This window comes from Aphelocoma coerulescens, chromosome 8, assembly GCF_041296385.1.
Source record: "Aphelocoma coerulescens isolate FSJ_1873_10779 chromosome 8, UR_Acoe_1.0, whole genome shotgun sequence".
Lineage (NCBI taxonomy): Eukaryota > Metazoa > Chordata > Aves > Passeriformes > Corvidae > Aphelocoma > Aphelocoma coerulescens.
The window spans coordinates 26,925,133-26,950,826 of NC_091022.1; the positions used below are offsets into that span (position 1 = coordinate 26,925,133).

At 37.6% G+C, this 25,694-nt stretch overlaps 1 protein-coding gene across 3 annotated transcripts in view; it reads right to left on the reverse strand.

Annotated features, from left to right (window-relative positions):
- FAF1 (Fas associated factor 1) overlaps positions 1-25,694 on the reverse strand; it is a 155,049-nt gene that overhangs the window by 104,414 nt on the left and 24,941 nt on the right. For all 3 annotated transcript variants that reach the window (XM_069023381.1, XM_069023382.1, XM_069023380.1), the window contains 4 exons: positions 13,494-13,540; positions 10,454-10,662; positions 7,239-7,330; positions 6,798-6,886 (listed from right to left, as the gene is read on the reverse strand). In XM_069023381.1, the coding sequence (XP_068879482.1) occupies positions 6,798-6,886; positions 7,239-7,330; positions 10,454-10,662; positions 13,494-13,540 (437 nt within the window). The remainder of the gene's footprint in view (positions 1-6,797; positions 6,887-7,238; positions 7,331-10,453; positions 10,663-13,493; positions 13,541-25,694) is intronic.

Below are 25,694 nucleotides of genomic sequence, written 5' to 3' on the forward strand. Positions count from 1 at the left end.
TTGCAATATGGAAAATAAATACAACTCATTGTCAATGTTAAGTATGACCATGTGCATGAGAGACACGACAAATGTAACCAGAGTCATCTATGGTGAACATGCAGTTTTCTGCACTTCCACAGAATTTTCTACAGAAGGCCTAAATTTTTTTTTAATACTTAACAGTCCTTCAAAAGAGGGGAAAAAAAATAAAAAGAGGAGTTCTGAAAAGTTGTATGCCTATTTTCAAAGGTAATTCTAATTTGATTGTTAATAAGTTTCGCATCACCACAACCATATTTTCTACTGGCAAATGTTCAGTAGCAACTAAAATATCCTGCTGTGCTTTTTCAGATTCTGATTTTTTATTTGTTTTCAGCAAATACTGGAGGCAAATGACATATTTAATTGCTCTGAAAACATTAATTACAGCATATGTGAATGGCTCTGGATTCCATACAGACTCACACAAGGCTCTGTTATAGCTAATTTTGACTCTATCTGAAAATCTGTAGATGCTAACTGATAACATGACTCATGTTTTCATTCTGTAATTGATGTAAACATAGAAGGAAACAGGCCAGGCTGATCAAACCCTCAGTATCTCCAGTTATGCATGATATCCACACTTCAGTACAACTCAAAATACAGCTTGTTAATAAAAAGCATCTGCTCGTAGGAAAAGTTTTCCACTTGTCAGAGCAGGAAGTATTTTGGAAAGGAAAAAATACTCTTCAAACAAATTTAAATTAAGTGCCTAAAAATTAAAAGCTTTAATTTTTGAAGTAACTAACAATTTTGACACCTCTACTTTTGGGATTTCTAAGCAACACAAGCTGAACGTTGTTAACAAGCAAATTCTCAGCACATATTCATCGACAAACAGAGTGAAAAAAGAGGCTGAAAATTAAGGTGGCTAAAAAAAAATACCCTGAAAAAAACTGAGGAAAAACTGGGTTTGAAAGTGTTAGCAAATATAGTGCATGGTTAATTGTTCACTTTTTCTTCAGAAAAATAACATAATGAGGAACATTACTTCTGCTTACACAGGAATGCACTGGTCAACTGCTCCAGTCTTTGGAGCTGCTCCATCAAAATCTCACATGGTCTGACAGCTGTAGGACGTGGACAGTGCCCACTAGAAAGTCAAAGGGAGGAGGAATTGATGGCACAACTGATGGGTCACTGATGCCAGCATTGGTACCCACCCTCCTGTGTGGGATGGGCGTGATGTGAACACACAGTCAAAGATGTCTGTCCCTCCCATTATCACTTCCTTCAGCAAAGGGGGATGCAGATTACCCCAGATTACCTGTACCAAAATATATCTCACCCAAAAATTGTATTTCAGCCATTAAGGCAATGAAAAATTTTACAAGATAAATGTATTTAAAGGAAACTTCTCACTGACAGTAAGCTGAAGCTTACTTTTATTTCTTTTTAGGTCCACTTAAGTATATTGAAAAGACTGACTTCGATTACCATGCACATCTCTCAAATTTTGGCTTCAGTGTTTGCAGCTATTTAATTTTATTATGGCTACAATCTTCCAAATAAAATAGCTGCATTAAAAGGGAAAAAAAATCCAGGTCAAACTATGTCCCATTAAAGTCAAGACATATTTCCTTTTTTTTCCTTCTTTTTCTTTGTTGCCACCAGTGTTAAGAGAATCCAATTAATCTGAGGATTAATTAGTGGGAAAACAAAACTAAATTCTAGAAAGAGGACTAAAGTAGGCCACTCTTATTAGAACCATTCTTCCCCTACTGCAAACCCCAGCTTTCAAAAGCATTTGCTGATAGCTGATATACTGCCATTACAACTTTTTTACCTCAGCTGAATGATTCTGCACTCGTTATGCTGCACAGGAGGCAAGGGAACCTGTATTTTTGGGCACCAATCCTCCATTTGCCTACACCCAAAAAAGGAGTCCAAGAACAGACAAAACAAAATAGACCAGAGCACAGTGATTGCTCTGACCAGTTCTAGCAAGAGACCTGGACATATAAAACAATTGATTCTTTCTGCTGTTAAGTGATTGCATTAATGCTTTGATTTTTTTATACCATACTTTACTTTTTAATAGCATTTTTCTTTGAAATTTTAGTAATATTTTAGAATTTGATACCAAAAGTAAATCCTTAATCAATGATATGTAAATGCTCCTTTTCATTCCACTTTTTATGAAATACACTCAGTATTTCCCACTAGGCAATATCTTTCTCAGTAACACAGAAATTTCCCCCAAAATCTCTGATTTTTATATAAACAGGTATGACACAAGGTAATTAACATTTCCATTTTAAACTTACAGATTTATACAAGCTCATGTCAACAGAAGTCCAAATTTACTGTAATTACAGATTATTTACATTAAAACAAAATAAGAAATCAGTATGTAAATGTAATGTTTGTTGTAGCTAATGCAGCAGGAGGTGGTAGATTAGGTTCAAACAGCAATCAGTTAGCAAATCTGGCTAACATGTAAATGAGCAGAAGCCCTTTTGTTTACATTCTATTGCATTTTAAACTTCAGGATTTTTAAACTGTCTCATGAACAGATGTGAAAATAAAACATTAATCTTCCCATTCTTATGGAAGCTTTCAAAGTAACTAAAGCAAGGCACTGCTCCTGTCCAGCTAAACAGACAGGACTAATAATTGGAGTTGCAGGTTACATCGTTCTTAATTAACACTGCTACAGTTGATAACGTACAACAAGACACCACATCACCACCACCACTGCTCTGCAATGATCTAAAGCAGAGGCATTCAGCAATATATGGGCCTATTGCTTGAAAAATGGGGACTGTGGGGTTTTTTCTTATCTACACAGATGATTATACTTGTTAAGCAAGTAACAATCACTTAGCAAAATGGCATTATTTCTAATAATCTCCATGGTGTGCACCTGGGGTTTTAATGCTTTTCAACTTTCCAATGATTCATTGGCTATAATAAATTATCTTTGACTTTCAGCTATTTAGCAAAAACATTACAAATATAAAATACATTATATCCATTAAAATGACAACAGCAACAAAAAAAAGATAAAAAGCATCTCCCAGAACATGCAGGATAGAAAGGAGAGATGATCCAGGTGACCCAGCTCCATGGCCAGACTCCCGTGCCCACGCTTTTGATGCTTCCCTCTTGCATTCTCCTAAACCTGTTTCCTGAACTGGGTATTGTCAGCCTTCAAGAAGCATCCAAGGCAACAAAGGGAAGGAATTGCACACTGAGGAAGTGATTAATGTAATCTGACAAAGCTGGTGCAAGGGATCTCCCCCCATGGACGTTTAATGATGGACATTCTTTGGCATCTTTCCTTTTAAGACTGCTTTCCAAGGGAAATGATGTTTTTCTCCACCCACCTGGTAACTTTAGCTCCCATCTGGTAACTTTTGAACATAGTCACTGGTTTTAAGGAGGGCTCATAGTGCTAGAAAGGTCTCAAAGATCAGGTACAAATCAACAGACAGGAGGAGGAAGGAGACCCAAATTACCACCCACCTCAGTAAAAGGCTGCATTTAAAGTGCAGCATTTTAAACTCATCCAGGTGACCTCTGGCCAGTGATCTCAGAAGTACCCACATGACATGATTTCTCCTTTCCTTTGATACTACCTGACTGCCAGCTGGAGAACAGACACAGGGCAGGCTGATTCTCTACGCAAGGGAAAAAGTATTACGCAGGTGCTACAAAATACTCAAGAAGAACTGGAAGCAGCATCAGAGGTAGGTGAGATGATGGGAAGCAGGGAAGGAAAAGGCTAATTTACTGCAGCTGCTGGGATGAGGCAGGAATTCACTAGAAATCAGATTTCATTACATCCACAGCTCACAGAACACATGGTTATTGTTCTGGATATCATGCATGGATAAGTATGGCTTTGCCAGCTGAAATTGTGGAAGCAGGGTGGAACCATACAGGTGGTATTTGGCATTTAAATTTCATCTTTACACCTCAATTTACTAGTATGTGGTAATAATTCACTGGGTTTCTATTACCTATAAGAGCTTTAGGTAGGCCACTGATGAACAAAGATACCCTAGGAGATTTTTGTTTGTTTAAACTGCAGGATCACTTTGCCATTACATTTAGATGCTGATTTTAAGTCAGTTCTGGGTTAAGCCCATTCAGTCTGTCACAATAAACTTCAAGGCCTTCCTACCAATATGTTGGAAAAGATGCTCTTCTGCCTCACTATAAAGAACAGGTACAAATTGGAGCTTATAGAGCTGAGGCCAGACTGTTCCTTTTAAGAAGGGCATATAGATAAAATATCACATACTGGAATCTCAGGCTTTTCAAATATCACTTTCTGGAGATATTCAAATCTCAACTATTTATCTCTAGTTCAAAACAGAAGGCATTTGAAAAAAAACAACAGATGAACTCACAGAGCAAGAGGCAAAGTTCCTTAACATCCATTAATAATAGAAGTGAGCATGATGCTTTCAAAAATTGTGGGTAACAAACTAATCTGAATAATAACTGACCTAACAGTAGGCAGTAAACAGTGTAACTGGGTTTGGTACATTGCTTCAATTAGATGTGTTTTGATCTGCATTGATGCTTTAATTGGAGGCAAGCCTCCCCTTTCATCTAGAATTTATGACTTCAGGGAGATGATCTAGCCTTCAAATTATCCGTGTTTAAATAGCCCCTAATTAGTCATCGTTTGCTGTCCCAAAGCTACCAACTTTTATCTTAAAAATATCCAGAACTAATCTCCACTATGAAACAAATATAAACTATAAAAGGTAACACTACTTTGATTTTTCTATCAAGTGGAGTTCTTTAAAACTATTAATCCAATAAAAAAGGCTAAGAACTGTTTTTAAACAGTTTGTTGTTATATACTTTACTGCAGTTGCAATAAACAACTCTCTTCAGACTCCAGTTTTCTGTCCAGAATTATAACCTTCAAACTACAACATACAGCAATACCTGGCTAGAAAATTTTGAAATTGGAAATGGAAACAATTAGCAGCTGTAGTGTCTTTTCACTGTTCTTCAAATAGCTGCTAAACTACAATAGCTTATTGTTTTCACAGACAAATACAGCTCCTGTTTGCACATACAGTTCATGTACACCATCCTCTGTTCCAGTGCCACTATTCCCTCTCTTAATGCTCCTTTTCTCTACCATTATTATTTTCATAATTCGTATCAGGATTCTTATTTCCTCCACAGACTACACGTTAATGTGCACAAGTACCTTTTAATAATATACAAAGTAGTTTCAGTCATTAGGAAGGCAGTTATTGATTTCTATTGACTCTCAAAGAATTCCTCTCACCAGTAATACAGCTGCACTCGTAGAATATTCTATCACCCAGAAGGGCAGGAAGCCAACTCCCTCTTCAGACAACCTGAAATCCATGATTTTGTCCAATTCCAAACGCATCCCTCCCTCCCTGTGCTGGCTGGTCCAGAGCAGCTCCCTTCCCAGGCTCAATTCCTGCGCACCCTCTAGTGGCTACCGAGTAAAATTCCCATTTTCCTGGGAAAGAGCACATACAGGGCTGCCTTCGGGAAAGGGAAGGGCAAGGAACAAAACAAACCGAAGTAATTGCTAATTACTTCATAAGAGCATTTCCCATAAAACATCACTTCCTTGTCAAACCTTTGCAATATCCCCTGACAACAGAAAGAGACCTGGCGGGCTGGTGGACAGCGGCTGAACAGGAGCCAGCTGTGCCCAGGTGGCCAGGAAGGCCAGTGGCACCTGGATTGTATCAGGAATAGTGTGGCAGCAGGAGCAGGGCAGTGATTGTCCCCCTGTACTCGGCACTGGTGAGGCCACACCTCTAGTGCTGTGTCCAGTGTTGGGCCCCTCAGCTCTGGAAGGACACTGAGGGGCTGGAGCGTGTCCAGAGAAGGGCAACGGGGCTGGGGAAAGGATCTGGAGGGAAAATCCTGGGAGCAGCAGTTGAGGGAGCTGGAGGTGTTTAGCCTGGAGAAACCCTTTAGCTCAGGGGAGACCTTCTCACTCTCAAAACTCCCAGAAAGGAGGTTGGAGCCAGCTGGGGGTCAGTCTCCACTGCCATGTCCCAAGTGGAAGGATGAGAGGAAATGGCCTTAAATTCTACCACAGCAAGTTCAGATTAGGTGTTAGAAAAACACTTTTCCCTGAAAGAGTGGTTAAGCATTGGATTAAGTTGCCCAGGGATGTGGTGGAGTCTGGAAGTGTTCAAGAGACATCTGGATGTGGCACTTGGGGATATATTTCAGGGGTGATTATGGTGGGTTGAACTAGATAATCTTGAAGGTCTCTTCAAGTTTTGATGATTCTGTGACACATGAACACTCACTGCTTACTTCTTGAGTGCTCAAATCAGTAATAAAAGATATCCTGCTCAACTAAAGGAAATTAATTGTTCAGGCTATCTACATATATTTTAAAAGTACAAGATAAAATAATGTAACAAACATTTCAGAAAGAAAATTCTGACCTGCTGGGAATGATTTACACAATACATTAAATGGACCAAAATAATGCAGCAACTTATGCAAGGCCAGCTCTTATTTCCACAGAGAATAACCTTCTGTTAAATTAAAGTCATCACAGCTGGGACATGTAAAATTCCATATGTACCTAAGAGGTTCATGTACCCCACCAAAGTTTTAAAAACTCCAACAAGCTTCTTTTCAACAAGATGCTGAGTTAGTTCATCCCAACAGTCACTAGTGCAGTGAAAACACTTTGTATTTACTGACTGCAGTAAAATCCTGCAAATACACATGTGGCTTCATAAAAATCACAAAAAAACCCAAACCATACAAATAGAATTTATGGACAAAAGACTTACCCAGAATGACTTGAAGAAGGAGGAGGCAGGTCAGGTGTTAGAACATAAAGACTATTATTTTTTGGCAAGTGTAGACTTTTTAAAACAGTCTGAGGGGAGAAAAATCATTATAAATATAAAACATTCACCAATCCTAACACAATATCTTATTTTTTTTAATTATTGGTACGTATTTACAATATCACCAAATATTTTCTTTTAAGATACACTTCCTGTTACTTCAGAACATCATTTTTGTAGGGGGCCACATTATATATAAACCCAACATAAACTTATTTGTCCTGATTATATTTTGCAGTGGTTTAGATTAAGAGTTCTTTGTGTGCCATCCAAGACATCTGACACTGTTTGAAACTCACAATTCTTGCATTGTAATCCCCACCCACAGATGCTCAGTTTGAAACTGAGTTCAGTTAACTGAAAACACAGTTGAAAACTTACACTATCATCTACATCTCCAGTCTTCCACCCTTTTAACAGCATTTTAGATGCAGGAATCTGAAGTTCATTTTCTAGAATATGTTTGATATCTCCTAAAGGGAAAAACAAAAGAAATACATAAAATTTATATTTACTGCTTTATTTCAAACAGCAAGGAGCTGTAATTAAAAAACAAGAGCAAGGAAAAATTTACTAGGAGAAGCATTTTTAGTTTATTTACCCTTGTAACATACCCTTCAAACAGTAAAGGACAGATGAAGCTTAAAAAAATAAATCACAAAGCATGAATGATTGAAGAATCACATGAGGATTTGATGATTTGGACACATATTTTGGTGATTCTATAATCCATATATACTAGACACACACATTTGCAGCTGTGTGCTATCTGGAGCACCAGACTTTGCCAGCAACAGAGGGTGAATATTTTTGATACCAAATTTCATTATCATTAGTCCTGAACTGAGGAACTGGAATGTTCATACAATTGACTGCTCTGCATTTTTCAATGTTTTGTACATTTTGATGCTCTTCTGCCCCTGTAATTATTACAGTCATAAAATAATTCAGGCTGGAAGGCGCCTCTGGAGCTCATGTGGCCAAACCCAACTCAAAGGTCTAATTAAACCAGTCTAGTCAAGGATTTATCCAGCTGACTCTTGAACACATCAGGATGAAAGTTTGACAACTTTTCTGGCCAACCTATTTCAGTACTTCACCACCCTCACAACAACAACAACAACAACAACAAACTCCTTTTATCTAATGTGAATTTTGGATGCTGTGTCTATTGCTTCCCAATCTTGTGCACCTCCAGGACAAGTCTGGTTCTATCTTCTCTGTGTCCTCCAGCAGGCAGCTGTAGACAGAGGTCAGGTCTGTACCTTTCCCCTTTCCTCCCCAAGCTGAACAAATTCTCTTCCCTGTGCCTCTCCTCCTGTTAGCCCAGAGCTCCAGACACCTGACCAGACTTGCAGCTGAATGTCAACATCTTTCTTGTAGTGGGGACCTCAAAACCCAACACATTGCTCCAGATGCAGTCTGGCAAGTGCTGAATAGAGGGAAATAATTCTTTCCTGGGACCCACTGGCTATGCTCTCACCAACAAAGCCTGGGACATGGCAGGCCTTCTTCACTGCAAGAGTTCACTGCTGAGGCACCCCAGGTCCCTTTCATTAAATTGTTTTCTAGCCCATCAGCCTTCAGCTAGGTATCAGGTGGGGATAGCATGGAGTTATCCTGTGGCAGATGCAGGACTTCAACTTTATTTTCTTAGAAGTTCAGGAGGCTCCTGTCATCCCATTACTCCAGGCTGTCCAGGACCTGCTAAACAGCAGCCTTGCCCTCCAGAATATCAGCCACTTTCTCTGATCAGATTAAGATTTATTTTGATCAGTTTTTTATCCAGTTTTTATCTTAACATTTCGACTAGAAAAATACAATAGCAGAGTACGCCAAAGGCCTTACTAAAGCCACAGTGACATTCTCTCCCCTTGTTCATGTGGCCAGTCATCAAATTGTAAAAAGCAAATAATGCTGACTGATTAGGCACAATTTGCCTTTAGTAAATCCATGCTGGCTGCTCCAAATCACCTTCCTTTCTCTCCTGTGCTCAGAGAGTGCTTCCAAAAGGAGTTTCTCCATAATTTTCCCATAGACCAAGTTCAACAATCACCACTGAGCACAGCTTCCCATTTTCCTTAGCCTTTCTTTTCACACTGATGTACTTAAAAAAATCCTTCTAATCCCTCAGTGGTTTCACCTTCTCCTGAGCTTTGGTCTTCCTAACTCCAAACCTGCACATCTTTGTGCTCCTGCTGGGTAGCTCATCACTACTTTCCACCTCCAGGTACTTTCTTTCTCAATTTAGCTCAGTCAGAAATGCTTTTTTCCTTTGTGCTGGCCTTCTGCCATGCTTGCTCCTCTTGCACGGTGGAAGGAACTGTTCCTGTGCTTTGAAGAGGCTGTCCTTGAAGATCAACCTGCACTCTTGGGCCCCTGGGCCCTCCTGGGCAGCCTCTCATGAGATCCTGCCAAGCAGATCCCCAAAAAAGCAAAAAATATAATTTCCTCAAGTCCACAGCTGAAGTTCTAAAATTTGCCTTGCTCACTTCTCAGGACTTTAAACACAAGGCTGCCCTCGATCTTTATATCCCAAGACACAGACAGAAGTTCTACATTAACTGCCTTCTGCCCTACAGATTTCAGGTAAAAGTCATTAAGAAGTTAATAAGAAAAGAAAAATCAGAGCAGTACAGCTGCAAAATTCTGATCTGATCAGATTTTTATATCTAATTTCCATGGATGTAACTTAGTGCAAAGGAAACATGGAACACCCATCAATAATTCAAACTGATCACCGCTAGGTGGCGGCAGCCAACACCAAATCCATTGCTGAAAAGACAAGTAAGGATCAAAAGTTTCAATTTCCAAATTTCATCCCAGACAAAAGGCTGCAGCACGGAAAATTGCTTTCATCAACTATTTCTTCATGGAGCTCCTTATTTGGATCTGTATAAGCTCGTCACTAAAAATAAAAATACTTTTCTTCCTTAGCAGAAGTAAATTAACTCCCAGCTTGGGGAATGTAAAAAATAACATGCTCTGCAACACTAGCAATAGCACACTTCTAACATACTGCTACAAAATGCAATCAATTTTAGGATAAAGACAATAAAACTACAAAATTCATCTTAATTTGAATGAAAGAGTCAAATAAAAATTGAACTAAGAAGAATTCAATTATGTTCTTCACACCAGGAAGAATTCCTCTAATCTTGCCACTAATCCTGAGCAGAAAGAGATGCCATACAGATTCAAAGAGGAAATGCCAAGATCATCCACTCATTAATAGGTTGCATCTACACTAATCCTACCCCAAATTACATTTTCATGCCTCAACTTAATCATTAATCTCCATTTTGTTTCTGAAGCAAGTTCATAAGAAAACTAGATTTCAAAATAAATATTTGATAGATCACTAACCTTTACAATGGATTAGTGAAATTTTGCTTTTTTAAAGCTGCAAAGAGATTTGAAAACAGTTAGTAGCTGTGGAGGCTGCTTTTTCGGGGGGATCTTTTTTTTTTTTGAGGGGTTTTGCTCTGCTTTGCTTCAGGACTTAGATTTTTGGGGTTGAACCTTTTTAGTTTGTTTTTTTTTTTTTTTGTTAGTTTCATGATAGCAGTTTTAATTTCATTTTTACAAATCCTTACCAACTGTGGAGCTGTCTTCAAGTACTACATCCACATTTCTGTCTCTGTACTCAACCCTGAAGTCAAGCATTCGAGGCTGTCTTTCCACTATTTGTCTAGATGGCACTACATGGCGAAATGCTGAGGAGGAGGAAGGAGCTGAAGAAGCTGCAGCAGAGTGACTGGTGGGGCCATAAGCTGGTCCATGCAAAGTCTCTACACCATACTCACTGAAAGATAGGCAGAAAAGATGGTTTAAACAGAACAGCTTGGTACATCTAACCAGAAGTTAGGAAAGCAAAATGACAGCATTATTCACTCACTACAGTCCAGCACACACCTCTTGAATTGCTGCTGTCATATCTGAAAATAGTGCTTATTAAAAATGAAAAAAAAACCTTCTTTATCAGCAATTTTAACATTTCAGGGCTCAGGAGTGCTATAGGAGATCAGCAATGATGACAAACAAGCATTTAAAATCCACTATGTAATTAATACCAGAATTATCTTGAGGAGAAGGATTATTTCCTGTTCCAGGAGTGTTGTGACCATATAAAAATTGGCACCATGGCAACGACCAGCTTTCTACATCACTGGGCTAGTATCCAGTGGAAATGAGAATAAGAAATACAGCACAAAATTCTGCATGCAGATTGGTATTTTCCCCCACCAAATTAGTGAAAAACAAGTCAGATATGAAAAGAGATATATATTTAAGGTAAATAAATTAAGATAATGAAGCACCTGTTAAAAAAAAAACAACACCTAGAAGTACAACAGTAATGCAATGCTGAATTCTAGCTTGCCTTCAAGTTCAAAATCCTGCAAGGCTCCTGGAGATTCATATAAGGATGTCTCCATACCTGACCCAAGGATACCCCACAGCATTACAGGTCAGAATAAACTGGAAAACCCTCACTACCCAGAAGCATTCCTCTTCCTCAGTGAGCCTCTCCACAAGAAGCATGTAACTAGGATTAGAAACAAGTGTAACAAAACATGAAATTTCAGGAACATTATTCCAGGCAAAAAAACCCCCCAAAACCCTATGATGTACAGAAATCAAATTTGGAAGGCAAGAAACTTCATCAGGTAAGCCTGGGGCATTAAGATGCTGGGCAGTTACAGGTTCCCATGGTGGATTTCAGAAATGCTGGGACATAACTTATCTCATTTCCATTCTTTATCAGAACTTATTTGAAAAACGCCTTCTGTTCTTGAAGATACCATGAGATTTTTCAGTGGAAAAGCTTCATAGAGTAAGTCAAATCTGTCATCTAGAGGAGGCCTGAACTCTACAAAGTGCAAATGTGGATGGTATGCATGTCACAGAAGTGCAGCAGTACTCAGCTATTGCAAATCCCATCATTGTGCCTTTCACATTTGAAACAGAAAAACATGTTATGCTTGTAAAACAAGGGGCTCCTTCACTTCTCACATCAGCATGCTCAGAAGGATGAATGCCCAGCTACAAAGACCCACACTCCCAGACCTATGGCTCAAAAGTCAAAGGCCCACATCAGAGCTCTAAAGAGTACAGGAAACAGTCTTATTTCCAGGATTTAAAAAAATATAAATACCAAGTGATATGTTACTGTCTTCAATCTGGTGGCCAGCTATGAATTAAATACTACAACAATTCTGTGTAGACCCAAAAGCAATGAATATCCCAACTCTCAGGTTTGTACTACCAAACAAGCAACTGTAGTTTGCTAAATGTAAATGTACACTAAAAATGTAGTTTTTCTCTTCAATAAATTAACTTAGCTCAAGTCCAGTTGTATTAATTCTATTTGGTTCCACCACAAGAGGCATCCTACAGACCTGACTAGCAACCTCTAATAGAACATTAAAAGCCTCACATCAGTAAAATAAGCCTCATGTGAAAACCATTGGAAACCAGGTTTCTAAATCTTCTGAGCCTCCCTTTAAACCACTTCCATTGGAAGAAAACAAAACAAGACAAAAACAAAACAACAGCAAAAAAACACATTTGAAACACATTTGATTACCCAATAATTTCTAAAAATTAATAAATTACTGTGGAAGAAAGATGTAAGTGGACACTGGACCACCTTGTGATCGAAGACAGGTACTAACTAACTGTTCCCCAGCTTCTTTCACCCAATCAAACATTCTGGTATTTTAGATACAAATGCTTTGAGGTCACAACTTGTAAACATAGGTAGAGAGAGCACTCCACACAACCAAGACTTGATCTCACATGGACTAAACAGACCTTACAGTAAATATATATTTAGTAACTTGACTGAGCAAATAGTTTTATCCTCAATCAAAACCTGACTCTGTTGAATGATAGCTTTAATAAGTATTGACAGAGATGTCAAGCACCCTTTTACCTGTATTATATATCTTTTTTCATCATTAAACTCTTTTAAATAGTACATTGAGTATTTTTCTGAACAAAATTTTAAACACTGTTTTACTGTCTCTCTCAGGTAGGTCAATTCCTGTTCTGCTGTTTTGAATTGCCTCATCAGCACTTAGAAGATCAAATTTCAGTGACTTCAAGATATCCAAGCACCAGTATGCAAGCCGAAATTTAATTCAGATGCTGAAAGAAAATCAGTAAAACTACTTTTAGAAGGGAACAACCTTACTTTATCTATCTCAGTTTCTGCTGCCTGTAATTCAATTAAAAACAAAAACAAACAAAAAAAAACAGGTACAAATGGTTTTGGCCAGAAATAGGGAAGCATGGAATATCAATACCTTTAAAAATGCATAAGGAAAAAGAAATACTTAGCCAGAAGCATACCAACATCCAGTCTTTGTAAAGAGACAACCCTGCACAGAATGACCCAACCATCAGTGAATTCAAAATAAAAGTTAACTATTTTGAATAGATGTTTGAGCTAGTCCTCGATCAGTATGGGAAAAACTGAATGTTAAATCAGCTTTGACAGGAATAGAATTTGTGGCTCCAGAAACAGCTTTAAAAGGAAAATTATGTCATCTTCTTAGGATTCAGGAAGGAAAAAAAAGTAACTGTTACCCAGCATCATTCTCTGTATGTACTACTCCAGTTCTCTGTGCTTACCTTTGTAGAATGCCATTTTCTTGTGGTATAACACCATTTATAGCTGCCTGAAAAGGGAAAACAAATTTTGAGTCAAGCATACAGAACAAAAATACATCAGAATTTTTATAAAATGTTTTAAAGAGTTGTCAGCTTGCTTCAAAACATGCCCTAAAATGCTCTCTATTTTGTGAATATTCCTGGTAAATGATACTATCATTATGGTATCTGCATTAAATAAAAACCATATCTAAGTGTAAACAAACATGAGCTGAAGCTCAGACTCCTGTATGCGTGTGATAGATTTCCCAGGTGGAATTCCTGGGAATAAACTGCATGGCCCATGCTCAGTCAGTGTAACACTTTGGTACTCACACACAGGGGACACTCCCAAACACACTGAGCCAACTGTGCACAGCCCAGGCAGCCTCACAGCACGTCCACAGAAAATCTAATGTTTCCCAGAAGCACCAGACATGGCCAAGCCCAAGCTCATAAAGCTGCCCAGCTGCACACACCCTGCGTGTTGCCAGCCCCGTGTGCTCACCCACTGCTGAGCTGGTGCAAACAGCTACTCCAGAGCAGCTCCATCTCATCTACACCTCATACACACAGACACCAGCCAGCTTCCTCAGACTGCCAGGGAATCACACGAGGGACCATGCCACAAATTCAAACTACCTTCAGGTAGAAAAGGAAGTATTTTTTAATTAGGGTTTACGCAGTTAAATACCATTCCATACTGTCCAGATCATCAGAATAAAAACTTACATAAGTAGAAGTACAAACCTGGCCATCTGCATTCAGGTTTGGTCTTATTTGAAACAACAGTTATTAACTATAAAAGTATCCTAAGGAATTCCATCTCATATTAAAATACATTATTTTTAAACTTTTCCAAACATATCCCATTCTCAAGTTCAAAATCCCACTTCTGACAAAATTATCTGCTCAGCCTGTTGCAGCATTGCTGTTGTATGTTGCAGAAAATTGTAATGCATTTCCAGCACATCTGATGCTACAGAAGCTTCAATAAACTTTGAAGTTTTAAATAAGGATGAGGGAAAAACTTGGACAGCAAGTAAGACCCTCTTCAACAGTATTTTGAAGACAACTTACTTCAGACTGCTTTGTATCACCAAGAAAGGTGTTTAAAATCATTTCCTTGCTAGGATTTTTCATATTTGAGGAGCAGTAAAAGTGACACCATGTGAGCAGGTGAAGATGACTTACATACCAGCTCCTCAGCTGATTAAACTTTGTCCTGACTATTGTCAGAAGGCACATGAGCAAAGATGTCAAAACCCTGCCTAAGTTCAGACTTTTAATCCTAGCACAGCAGCAGGCAGATAACAAATGTGGAACAGCACGGGAGGGAATTTGACAAGGGAATGAGAAACAATTTTAAAAAAATCTGGAAAGGAGAAAAAACAGACCCAAAAGATTAACTCTATTTCTCTCTCAGGTGATTTTTAACCACCGTTGTTGAGTTCACATATGAGGTACATATTTGTTAGGCTTAGCAGCAAGGTTAGAGAGAGCTTTGTAGCATCCCACTGCTCTTCATTTTCCCCTGTACCAGCAGCAACTCATCCATTTTCTACCCTCACAACTTCTAATATCCATCCTCATATGTCAGATATACCTGACCTGTTGGCCAGAACACCTGGTGAATGAGTGTCTGGTGCCCAGTGAAGAAGGGAACACTGATGTTTAGAAGTTCATAGATTCCCTGGTACTCCAGGAGGACAAAGCCATACCCTGTGACTGAACAACTGACAGTCATCATCTATCAACAGCATTTGTACAAACTGACATTAAAAAAATGTAGCTGAAGTGAGTGCTTGATAAACACAGAAATAGATATAATCAAGATTTAAATGCTATGGTTTCTTTTTCTCGGAATATATAAACATGATTTTTTTACAATTTACATTAATAGTTAAGGCTACATGAAGTCAAAAGGTTTTATTGCTGAACTCAGCTAAATTACTGTGATACTGCAATAAGATTTATCCCGCATTTAGAAATAAATATTGCATAAATAATAAGAAAAAAAGCAGAGAAGGAAAAGGTCAGAGGAACCCATAAGCTACAGCAACAGCCCATGAGGCTGTATCAAATTACAGCAAAAACAAAGTTCCCTACCAGATCAGTTTTTAAATCAGTTTATCCACTGTGCATGGCAATAATCAGTGGTTTCTTTTTAACGTGTCTCATTTATCATCATTGTGGTTTTTGCAGTCATACACCACTCTTGATCGTGTTCATCTAATAAACCTCCAGGAAAGAGTAGGTGGTTTTGGTTTATTTGGGTTTTTCTGGATTGCCTTCTCCCTCCCATACTCTCCAGCAACATACATTTAATTCCTGTCAATCAACAGATAAAGTTGGCTGAGAGACAAAATTATCCTTTATTTTGCATCTGTAAGATACAGAGACAAATGCAGGTTTTGTACCACAGAACCTACACTAATAATGATCTGCTGGTGCAACAGAATTCTCTTTACTTGGGGAAAAGAAGCTGCTTCAGCCGTGAAGAAATACAGCAATGTGGCATTTTTACACTTCTGTCAAAGCTCTGTCTCAGAGGATTAAATCAGCTCAAACTTCTTCAGAGCCTAGTTAGAAGGGTTAAATACGATAGAGGATCCAAGCTATTTTCTTTAAAACTGAATAACTCACTTGTTCATATCCCCAGTTTTGTAAACTTGATGACATTTAAGGGGCACAGGAGTAAGAAAAAACAGCAGAAGCATTATGTACTTTTTTGATGGAAAGACCTCTATTAACCACACTGTAAAACTAAAGAGTCCAGACACTGTTTGTTAAGCAAGATGGAAGACTAAAATCATGTAGACAGCAAATGGTAGCAGTGCACATGTACATACTGCATAAATATTAAATATCCATGTTCTAACAAGACAGCTATAAGTAGACCCTGTAAAGAAAAAAAGAAAAAGGAACTACCATCTGCTTTAGAATTTCATTGGGAGAAGGTTGTGACTATAAAAAAAAAAAAAATTAAAACAAGAACACGTTACTAAGGCAAGATCTGTTCCAGGCTGTTCTTCCCCAGTGTCAGCCCCCTTTGAGAGAGGATCACATCTCTATGGTTATGCAAACATTCAAATATACCACATTTTTTAATGTCTCCAAACAGGGATCTTTGATCACCAAAACCACCCTGTGTGACTAATTTCTAGTCATTAAAAATGTGTATCTACCCTCGAAACAATTTTAATAACCAGTGCATTAAATCTATTTATGGGTTATTAAAGATAAAGAAACCATGTCTGGATCAGAAAGCTCCTTCAGCTCCCAATAACCTGCTGCTGAGAGTGATGCCAGGGAAGTAGCACTCTCTGCTTATGCTGCTCTCACACTGCATATCCATCCACAAGTGTCCCTGCTGGATCCAAAGTACCACAGCTTCCACAGGCATTTGCCTTTTCTAATGCTATCACTATTTAAAGAGCAAAGTTCACCTTAAATGGAAAATTACAGGGCTTTCAGAAGATTTTTCCCAAACCCAAGAATCCTAGGTGTATCTCAGTGATATCCATATATGAATTCTGCTATAACACTGTCCAATCCTGAAACAGGGTAATTTCTGTTTTGATGACAACCTTGAAACAACTACCAGGCCCACAATTTATTTCATTAAATTATAAACTGAATGTAGCTGTTCTTGATTTATACATTTTGTTTAGGGATATCAATCATATATCCAGGAATTGGAACAGCTTGTTTAAGAATTCATTGAGTACTGCATAACCTGACCTAATTGGACCTGATTTGGGCCAGAGACACATCCGGAAACAACTTCCAATCTCAAGCACATGTGACTCCATCATCCAACAGTACTGGTTATCTTGATAAACATATCGTGAATCCTGCAAGTTGTTTAAATTAAAAGGATGACAAGAATGTGATGTAATACTGGACTGACAAGTGCCCATTACAAAGGTTTAAAGTAACAGTATTTTTTGTGTGTTTTTTCCAGCAGCATGCTTCCAAGTTACAGTATTGAAATATATTAAATCCAGTTCTTTTGTTTCCCCAAAACACAGGGAATAATAAAGCAGTAGGCTTAATGAAAGGTTACCAAATTCATTAACAACTCGGGCAACATAAAAAATCCGTGGCATCCTGAAATTATTTAGCACCTAAAGAACACTGCAAAGCAGACTGAAATTTAGAACTTTTCCTCAAGGGAATATTAACTTAACTAGATTAGTCAGTTCTGACTAATTGTGACTCTTTTATGACTACAAAACAGTGTCAGAAAGAAAACCAAGAACCACCATTTCTTAATTATCTATTGAAACAACAATGTCAATGACTTCCTTCAAAATACACAATTCTAGTGCTAACCATTTAAAAGCAATTAAGCACATCTTAGAGTGACTCTCATCCCAGGGTCCTATGAATAATGTGGGGTTTTAGATAGCACAAACATTAAACTCACAAGTTGTAAATACTCAGTTTTCACAAAGTTTGAGGATGGACTGGATTTACCAATCATATTATTTAAAAGCAGAAGTCTACATATACTGATTAAATATTCAAACAAGGAAAGGTGTTCCTTCCTCTTCACGAACTACAGATGGAAGGCAGTTTTCAAATTTCCACAATTTAAAAGTGTGTAGATTAATTAAGAGTTAAAGGCAGGCCCAGGCAAAAGTGCAGTAAAGGCTTTTGAAATGGGTGAGAAGGGAGCTCTTCCTCAGTGGCCACCTCTTCTTCCTCCCCTCCCCTTTCCAACCTCCACAGCACACCATGGTTTTGGCTGACAGATACAAACTCCTTAAAATTTCCCTATTGGAACCTCTAGCCCAGTGAAGAGCAAGAGCTTTAACGAAGCACAATGCAAGATCAACTCTCCAAAACAGGGTACTAGAAAACACACCCACAAGCAAAAGGAGAAAGCAAGCTGAAGCAGCACAGTGCTCGAAGAACAAGCCTTTCAGAAGAGAGGGCTGGAAATACCCTGCACACCTGAGAGATGCACGAGTTTCACCAGGAGAAAAAACACCAAACCAGCTTAACACAACCAGCACAAGCTGCTCCCACAGAATTCCAAAAGCTTTATTTAGGTTTGACTGCAGCAAGTGAGACCACTTGAATCTACTTATCAAAGCCCACGCAGAGCTTTACATTTGTTTAGCTAAAAATTGAGCAGGTTTATATTAAGCAAACACTGTATATGAATGAGACCTTGAGACAGGGTATAGGAACTGCCACAGTAGATGATCCAAAACCCAAAGATATCCAACCAAATGGCATCAAGTGCTTCAGAAAGTCACAGGGAATTGTAATGGAGGAACTTGCTCATGGGGTGTTTTCTTCCAACCCCCTGATTTTCTGACACATTCAGATTTACAGTATTAGTATATTTTTCTTGTATTCAACTTAAGGTAATAGCCTCATAAACCACATATTTAGTTATTTCTATGAAACTCAATAAGAGCTTTTTTTTGATGAGAGGATTCATTTATTATGATTTTCAAAAATCTATATTCTCCCCCAAAAGCTACAAACTCAGATTTTACTTTCAGTTTAACATGCCTGGCAGTCTTTGCTGTTCATTTTGCCTCTCCTTCCTATTATATATTTAATATCTTCTCAATATAAAAACAATTTCTCTCAAATCACAAGTGCAGAAAGCTTACCCCATACTGTTTTCTATACTAGCAGAAGTAAAGACAGGAAGAGGTGCTAGCTGCTTGTAGGACAGTATTTAAATTATAACCAAAAATTGGATATTTTGTTGTTTCACACTCAGAACAAAGAAAAACTTGTTTTAATCTGTCACTGACTCTTTCAGCATTTAATCTTAAGATTTATTTTTCTATTTAAGTGAATACAATATCAAAACCTCCATACAAAACCTCACTACAGAGGGCAAGATGACACACAAGACAAACACACTGTGGTTTTGAGTTCTGTATAATAAAAAAAATATAGCTGTTATATTTTGGAAACATTAGCCAGTATTCATCTGTGCTTGAGGATCACTCAAGATTTGTTGAATTTTAAAAAGTGTAACGAAATACACTGAAAAGCCCTCATTAAGTAATCCATAATAAATTAAAAATATTATTTCTTGTCTTTTCTATTTTATTATATATTTCCACAGCACAAAATGGGTCATTAATATTACTTTGTTTACAATTGTCATTCCATTGCAAATAATTCTACTGCTAATTTGGGCTAAATGTGATATTCTCCCTGACATACAATATTTCTACTCCAATTTTCTGCTTTCACATGATAAACTTCTTATCCTAAGATTCAACATCCATTTTTGTTTGATGTTCAAACAAAATAAATGGATGATAGAACTCCAAATGCTTTCTACAACGGAGAGAATGGTTTCTTTTAAAAGAAAGGAAACAAAACTCAAAACTGAACCAGTATTACCCAGAAAGAGGAAAAGAAATAATTAAATGATAATGGAAAGCATTAGAGAGACGAAGCATCCATGAAAGGATTGAAAAAGCAAAAGTGAATTTCAAACTGCTTCCAAACCATAAATCTAAGTGACAAAGGAACATATTTTCATATGCAACAGTAAAGCAAAACAGGAGAAGTACAAAGATTTATTAGTTCCTTTTGAGCACGGAAGTATTTCTTAAAGTGAGAGTAACTCACAGGGCTCTACTACACGCATATATTTCAGTAATAACAGTGAATGTATTGAAATTATGTTGCTCTAGTAACTTTCTTTTTTGCAAATACTAATTTAGGCTAATTTTCAACAGAACTGGTAACAATGGGTACTGGCAGGTGCAGGCAAATCAAAACATTTGTTCTGACCTGCTCATACTGTGATTATGGGAAACTGGATAAAAAGTAAGACCATGCATAGACTTCTCTGGCGATCAGTTTACAATAATAAAAAATTAGAAAATTCCAGAATAAACAGTAGAAGTTTTAGTAACTGGTGCTGACAAAAACATACTGTAAGTATTAGTCAAATACTGCAGTCAATCTGAATTAGTACAACAAAGGTTCACTGAAACCAGCTGTATTAATTACCATCATTTCTTTCTGCCCCAAGACATCCAGACTGGACTTGCCAAGCAGAGGAACATGGCTTCTGAACAGCTTTATGCAACTACCAAATCTCAGCTGTTACAAGCAACTCTGAGATGTGTATTCTAAACAAGAAATTCCATGAAACCTCCTGCAGAAATACCAGCTACTTTAACTTAAGAGGTTTTTTACAAACAAGATCACCTTGCTACACACACAGCTACTTTGAAACCATTATTTTCAGAGGTTACAAAAATTGACTCCTGTGAGTTTAGGCTATAAAAAATATTATTCCATTTAGACTTTTAAATTAATTCAGTAATATTTAAATAACAAAATTACTAATTGTGCCCCAGTAGTAAGAGAAGCAATCCCTACCTGTGTTATTCTTGGCAGGCTTTTCAAGGCAAAGGAATGAGTCAGCTTTTTCCTGTAGCTTGTTATACTTGCTGGCATCTCCCCAGCTTTGCAAGTCTCAAAAGTATTTCCAAGTGCTAGACGTGAAGTTACACCCACAAAGTTTATACAGAATGACAACATTTGTCCCCATCGTGGTTAAAATTTAACCAAAAACTGTAATTGAACCACAATGAAATGTCTTCTATGCATTCTGCTTTATTTCAGCTTGCTTTCTTTACAACAAATATACTTCATGAAAAGCTGCTAAACAATAGAATTGCTAATAAAGCAAAAAATTAACATTTCACCAAAAAATGCCACATGAATACATTCATACAGATGATTCACTTCATCAGCAAGAGAGCACGCGTTGAAATAGTTTACAATTAGCACTCTAGATGTGGTTTCCCATTTCTCCCTACGTCTTTGGTGGCTTCAGCAAACTTTTTCCTGTCACTCCTACAACATGCCTAAATGCACTAGGAAGCCTTTCAACAGCTAGATATACTTCTAAAATTCTGAGGAAAAAAAACCCACTACATTTTGCACAGTTCCTTAATTTTATATTGTCACTACCTAATTCCCCAAAGTTCAATCTCAATAAAAAAAAAAAAATCCACAACTGAATGTGTTTTCCTGGCATAATGAAAGTAAAGAACATGTACAGATTTATAAGAAGCTTAAGGATAAGCACCTACCTGAGCTGACTCTAGCTCAGCAGGAATAAAGGAAAACAATCTACTCTCAACAACCCACTCAAAACTCGTTCACATAGAAAGGGAAAGTAGACCATAAGGTACCTGCTACTTTGATTAAGTATCTTGGTCTTAGTCACTAATGTAACAACTTTGACTTTAATGCTGCTTCACCTTCTAACAGAAAGGAATGCTTATGCTTAATATCAGAACATATTTCGTTACTCCTTAAAACATTAAGCTAGAAAGCAGGAGACAAAGAAATCAAAGGCTATGCCTTGATATGAATACTGAAAAATACCTATGTTCTGAACTCCCGTATTTTTACCCCTCTCCCAATTATTTTATGTAAATTTGGGTGGCAACACTAAAATGAGAGGTTTAAGGATAGCTACCTCATGACAATATATTTTTGTTCAGTTTTTTTTAAAAAAAAGTGGAGTTTTTTTAATCACTCATTGTAACAACATACTAGCTCTTAGAAAGTACTACCAGGGAAGAAATTTCAGGGCACAAGAATTGAGGACACAAAAAGTCACAGAAGTACTGCCAAAAGCCTAAGGCCCCTTCACTGAAAAGCCACAATAACATGAAATATCAACAGTGTTCCAATGACCCCAACTGTAGTCAGCCAACTGCCTAATCACTAATCCATAATAAAAAAAAAAAAATTATGCAAGATTTAGCTGAAAAGTTTGGAAAGTAGATCCCAAGCCAAAGTATGTGACATGCAAATTGTCTCACAGTATTTCTCCAACAGCCTGTGCTGTACTGCTGGAGGGGCAGCAACCCAGGGCTTCCAGGACAGGCTAAGGAGAGTTTATTTAAATAAAACTAGAACCTGTTCAGATATTCAACAGTATTATAAGTAAATCCATTTTTAAGACACTCTGCTTTGAAAGCCTGATGGCTCTACATGACTCCTAGGTTTTATGGTAAAAATTTATCACAACCAAGGTTCACTTGCAAAATAGCCACAGCACTGGCACAGATGCTGGTTCTTAAATAATTTACTTAGTTTTTCTCCTACTCACGCAGTCCCAACATGACTCAATGACAGACTAAACACTTGTCAAACACATGTTTATAAGATGGGTGCAATTTTTAGTTCAACCAGTCACGGGGTAATAAACTACAGATATCTCATACCAGCTACTTCACTGTTAGTATATTCTAGAAATGTGTTCTGAAATTTGAATGTCTCAGGACAAATTAATGCTAAGCAATCTTCATAGAAACTACCAGTGCAGAGGTAGCACCTCTGAAAAAAGTATTTGTAAAAACTAAGGCAGGTGGGTGATGCATCCATAGAGCTCCAGCAGTACTATCAGGCACTACTGGGATCTCAGATGCTGCTTTTTGTTTATTCTCAGAACCCAAAATTCTCTGTTACAAGAAACAAGTCTTTTACCACAAACAGAAATCTAAATTTATTAGTCCCATTGCTTGTTTGATCACTATACAAGAAAAACTTAAGGAGATTATTTCTTAAGTAAGTAAAATTATGTCACAAAAAACCTAAATTACTTAAGTAACTAAATTCCGTTAACTGAAAAGGAGAGACAGAATTTACATTTTATTTTACTATATTGCCAGCAAAGTTTTACCTAAAAATCTTCTCCACTCTCCTTCTGTTCAGAAAGAGAACTAAAATTTCATCTATATCACCACAGCAACAAAATACAGCCTTAAAACACATAATCACAATCCCTTTGTTATCCTCACATGAATAAAGCAGGTTTTGGGGGTTTGGTTTGGGGGTTTTTTTAAATGAATGAATGTGCATACAGCTATGTGGAAAGCCATACCATAATTACAGCTGCCTATAGACCTACACATTTCATACAATCTTCCACAAAAAAAAATACATTAAAAGGAAACATGTTTTACCAGCGATTAAAGCATTTGGAAGTAAGTAAAACCAATGAATTTAATACTGTTTTTAAGAATTAACAAGTCATCTGTGCTACCATACAGCTGCATAAAATACACAGCATGCATCTGAGCTTACTCAAAGACACAGAAATGTCACTTTGAAAGCTGCAAAAAGCTGGAAATACAGAGAATGAGAAATACAACAATTTTTGCAAGCAGAGATCCCTAATTTAACAAAAATACATAAAAGACTTCCAAAGGGAATTTCTACAGTCCTTTATAAAAGACAAGTTCACATACAATTGTGTTCTGCTAGGAGAGATTAATTCTGCAGTTGAACACACAAAAAATGTGCAACTCCTGAATTTCCTGGAGAACAGGCACCATTCCTGTGGGACACCTGCAGCAGTGGGATGCCCATCCACCAACACTCCTTGTGATTATCTAACTCTGGGTTCCTTCTTCCTTCCCTCTGCTGGCAGCAGGGTTGTGAATGCTGGACAGGCTCCTCACTGCAGGAACAGTGAGCATAAACCTGCTGAGCTGACAAGAACATGTTCCACAGGACACGACCATCCACAAGAGAACACCCATCTAAAACAAAACACTTAATGCTCCTTAAAAAGGAAAAAAAAAAAAGGATACAAAACCTCTGCTTCCAGCAGGCAGATATGACTGTTCATTTGACCACAGGGAGAATGTTATTAATACACAGACAAGCCTGTGTTCCTAACAGTGAAAATCCCTCAGATCTAGTCCTAATGAGAGGAACATACCCTGAACTTCCCACTGGTCCCACAGTGAGTGCTGTCAAAAATGTGCCATATTCAGTATACAATTCTAAAGTAAAGAAAACAGCGGGTCAACAATACAAGATAAAAGGGTCAGTGTGATGAACACCATCACCATAACGTGCAGTCCTGGTTCCCAGCCACTAAAACACAGCCTGCTTGCAATGCAACAAGAGAGATGCTGACCACGACATAAACATATACTGAACACTGCCCCACATTTAAGGAAAACAAAGGGCCATGCACCAAACTCAAACTAATCACCTAGTTTCTGGACTAATTCAAATAAATCAACACAGAGATACCATGTCAAAGCTGTAGCAGGGCAAACCAGAGAGAAAGACAGACAAAAGGCAATGTTAGTGTATCAATTTTACCAGCTTGCAGTGAAATGTGCTACACATTGTAACAGAAGGATTGTTACTGGTTAGAGCGCAGTAAGAGATAAAAATATCAGATTGCTGATAACTGTCAAGAGCCCATTTTTTGCCATTCCCACCTAAATGGGCACCTCCAAGAGAAACCAAAAAAGAAAAATTGCCAAGTCCTACCTAACTTTTCTCAGTTCAATTTTTTTTGTCTGTTTTGTTTGTTACAAGCAACATGCAAAAAAACCCACCTAGTGTGTAGGTTATTAAAATTAGAAACTATAGTTGAGAACTGAAGCTTTATAAAAACAGATGTTCAAAATACACAGTTTCTCCCTTCAAGATACAGAATTGCTTCTTGTTAGGTGATTCTTGGAATCTGAGTATGACACAAACTGCACCTCATCCCACCTCCAGGTGCACTTTACTGCTGGTTTTACTGAAGTTATACTGTGCTTTGATCCTCTACCAGAATATAGAACAACCAGGCCAAGTATAGCAGGAAGGCACAAAGGTCATTTTGAAAATAAAAAATAGGGGGGTATATGTGTATATATATACACAATCATTATACACACATTTACAAGTAAATTGAATATTGGATAATAAACATCCCTATTCCCCTGTTATTTTGATGAAATTTATTTTCTTCTTAAAGCAACACTAAAAAGTACTTATATTACAATGTCTCTTGGAAAAGACATGAAATAAAAACAATTTAAAACCAGGGAACAGGAGTAACAACAGAAATGGCCATCTTGGAAAAAGCAGAAAATCAAGTGTGGTGAATCCTGCTCTTCATTCAAAAAACCTGTTCTGATTAATAGTACAGAATATAAAGCCATGCTGCATATGATGGACTTGAATTTTTCATTAAATCTGTGAAAGGTAGAGCAGACCAAGTTTCTTGCACAAATGCAAGCACTGGATCTCAAGAGAGCAAAGAGGTCTCCCCTGTGTAATAACCTCACATATACAAAGGTCCACACTGCATAAGATCAAGTCACTAATGAGTCATTTTCCTTTAAATATGTACCATCATCAGAAACATTT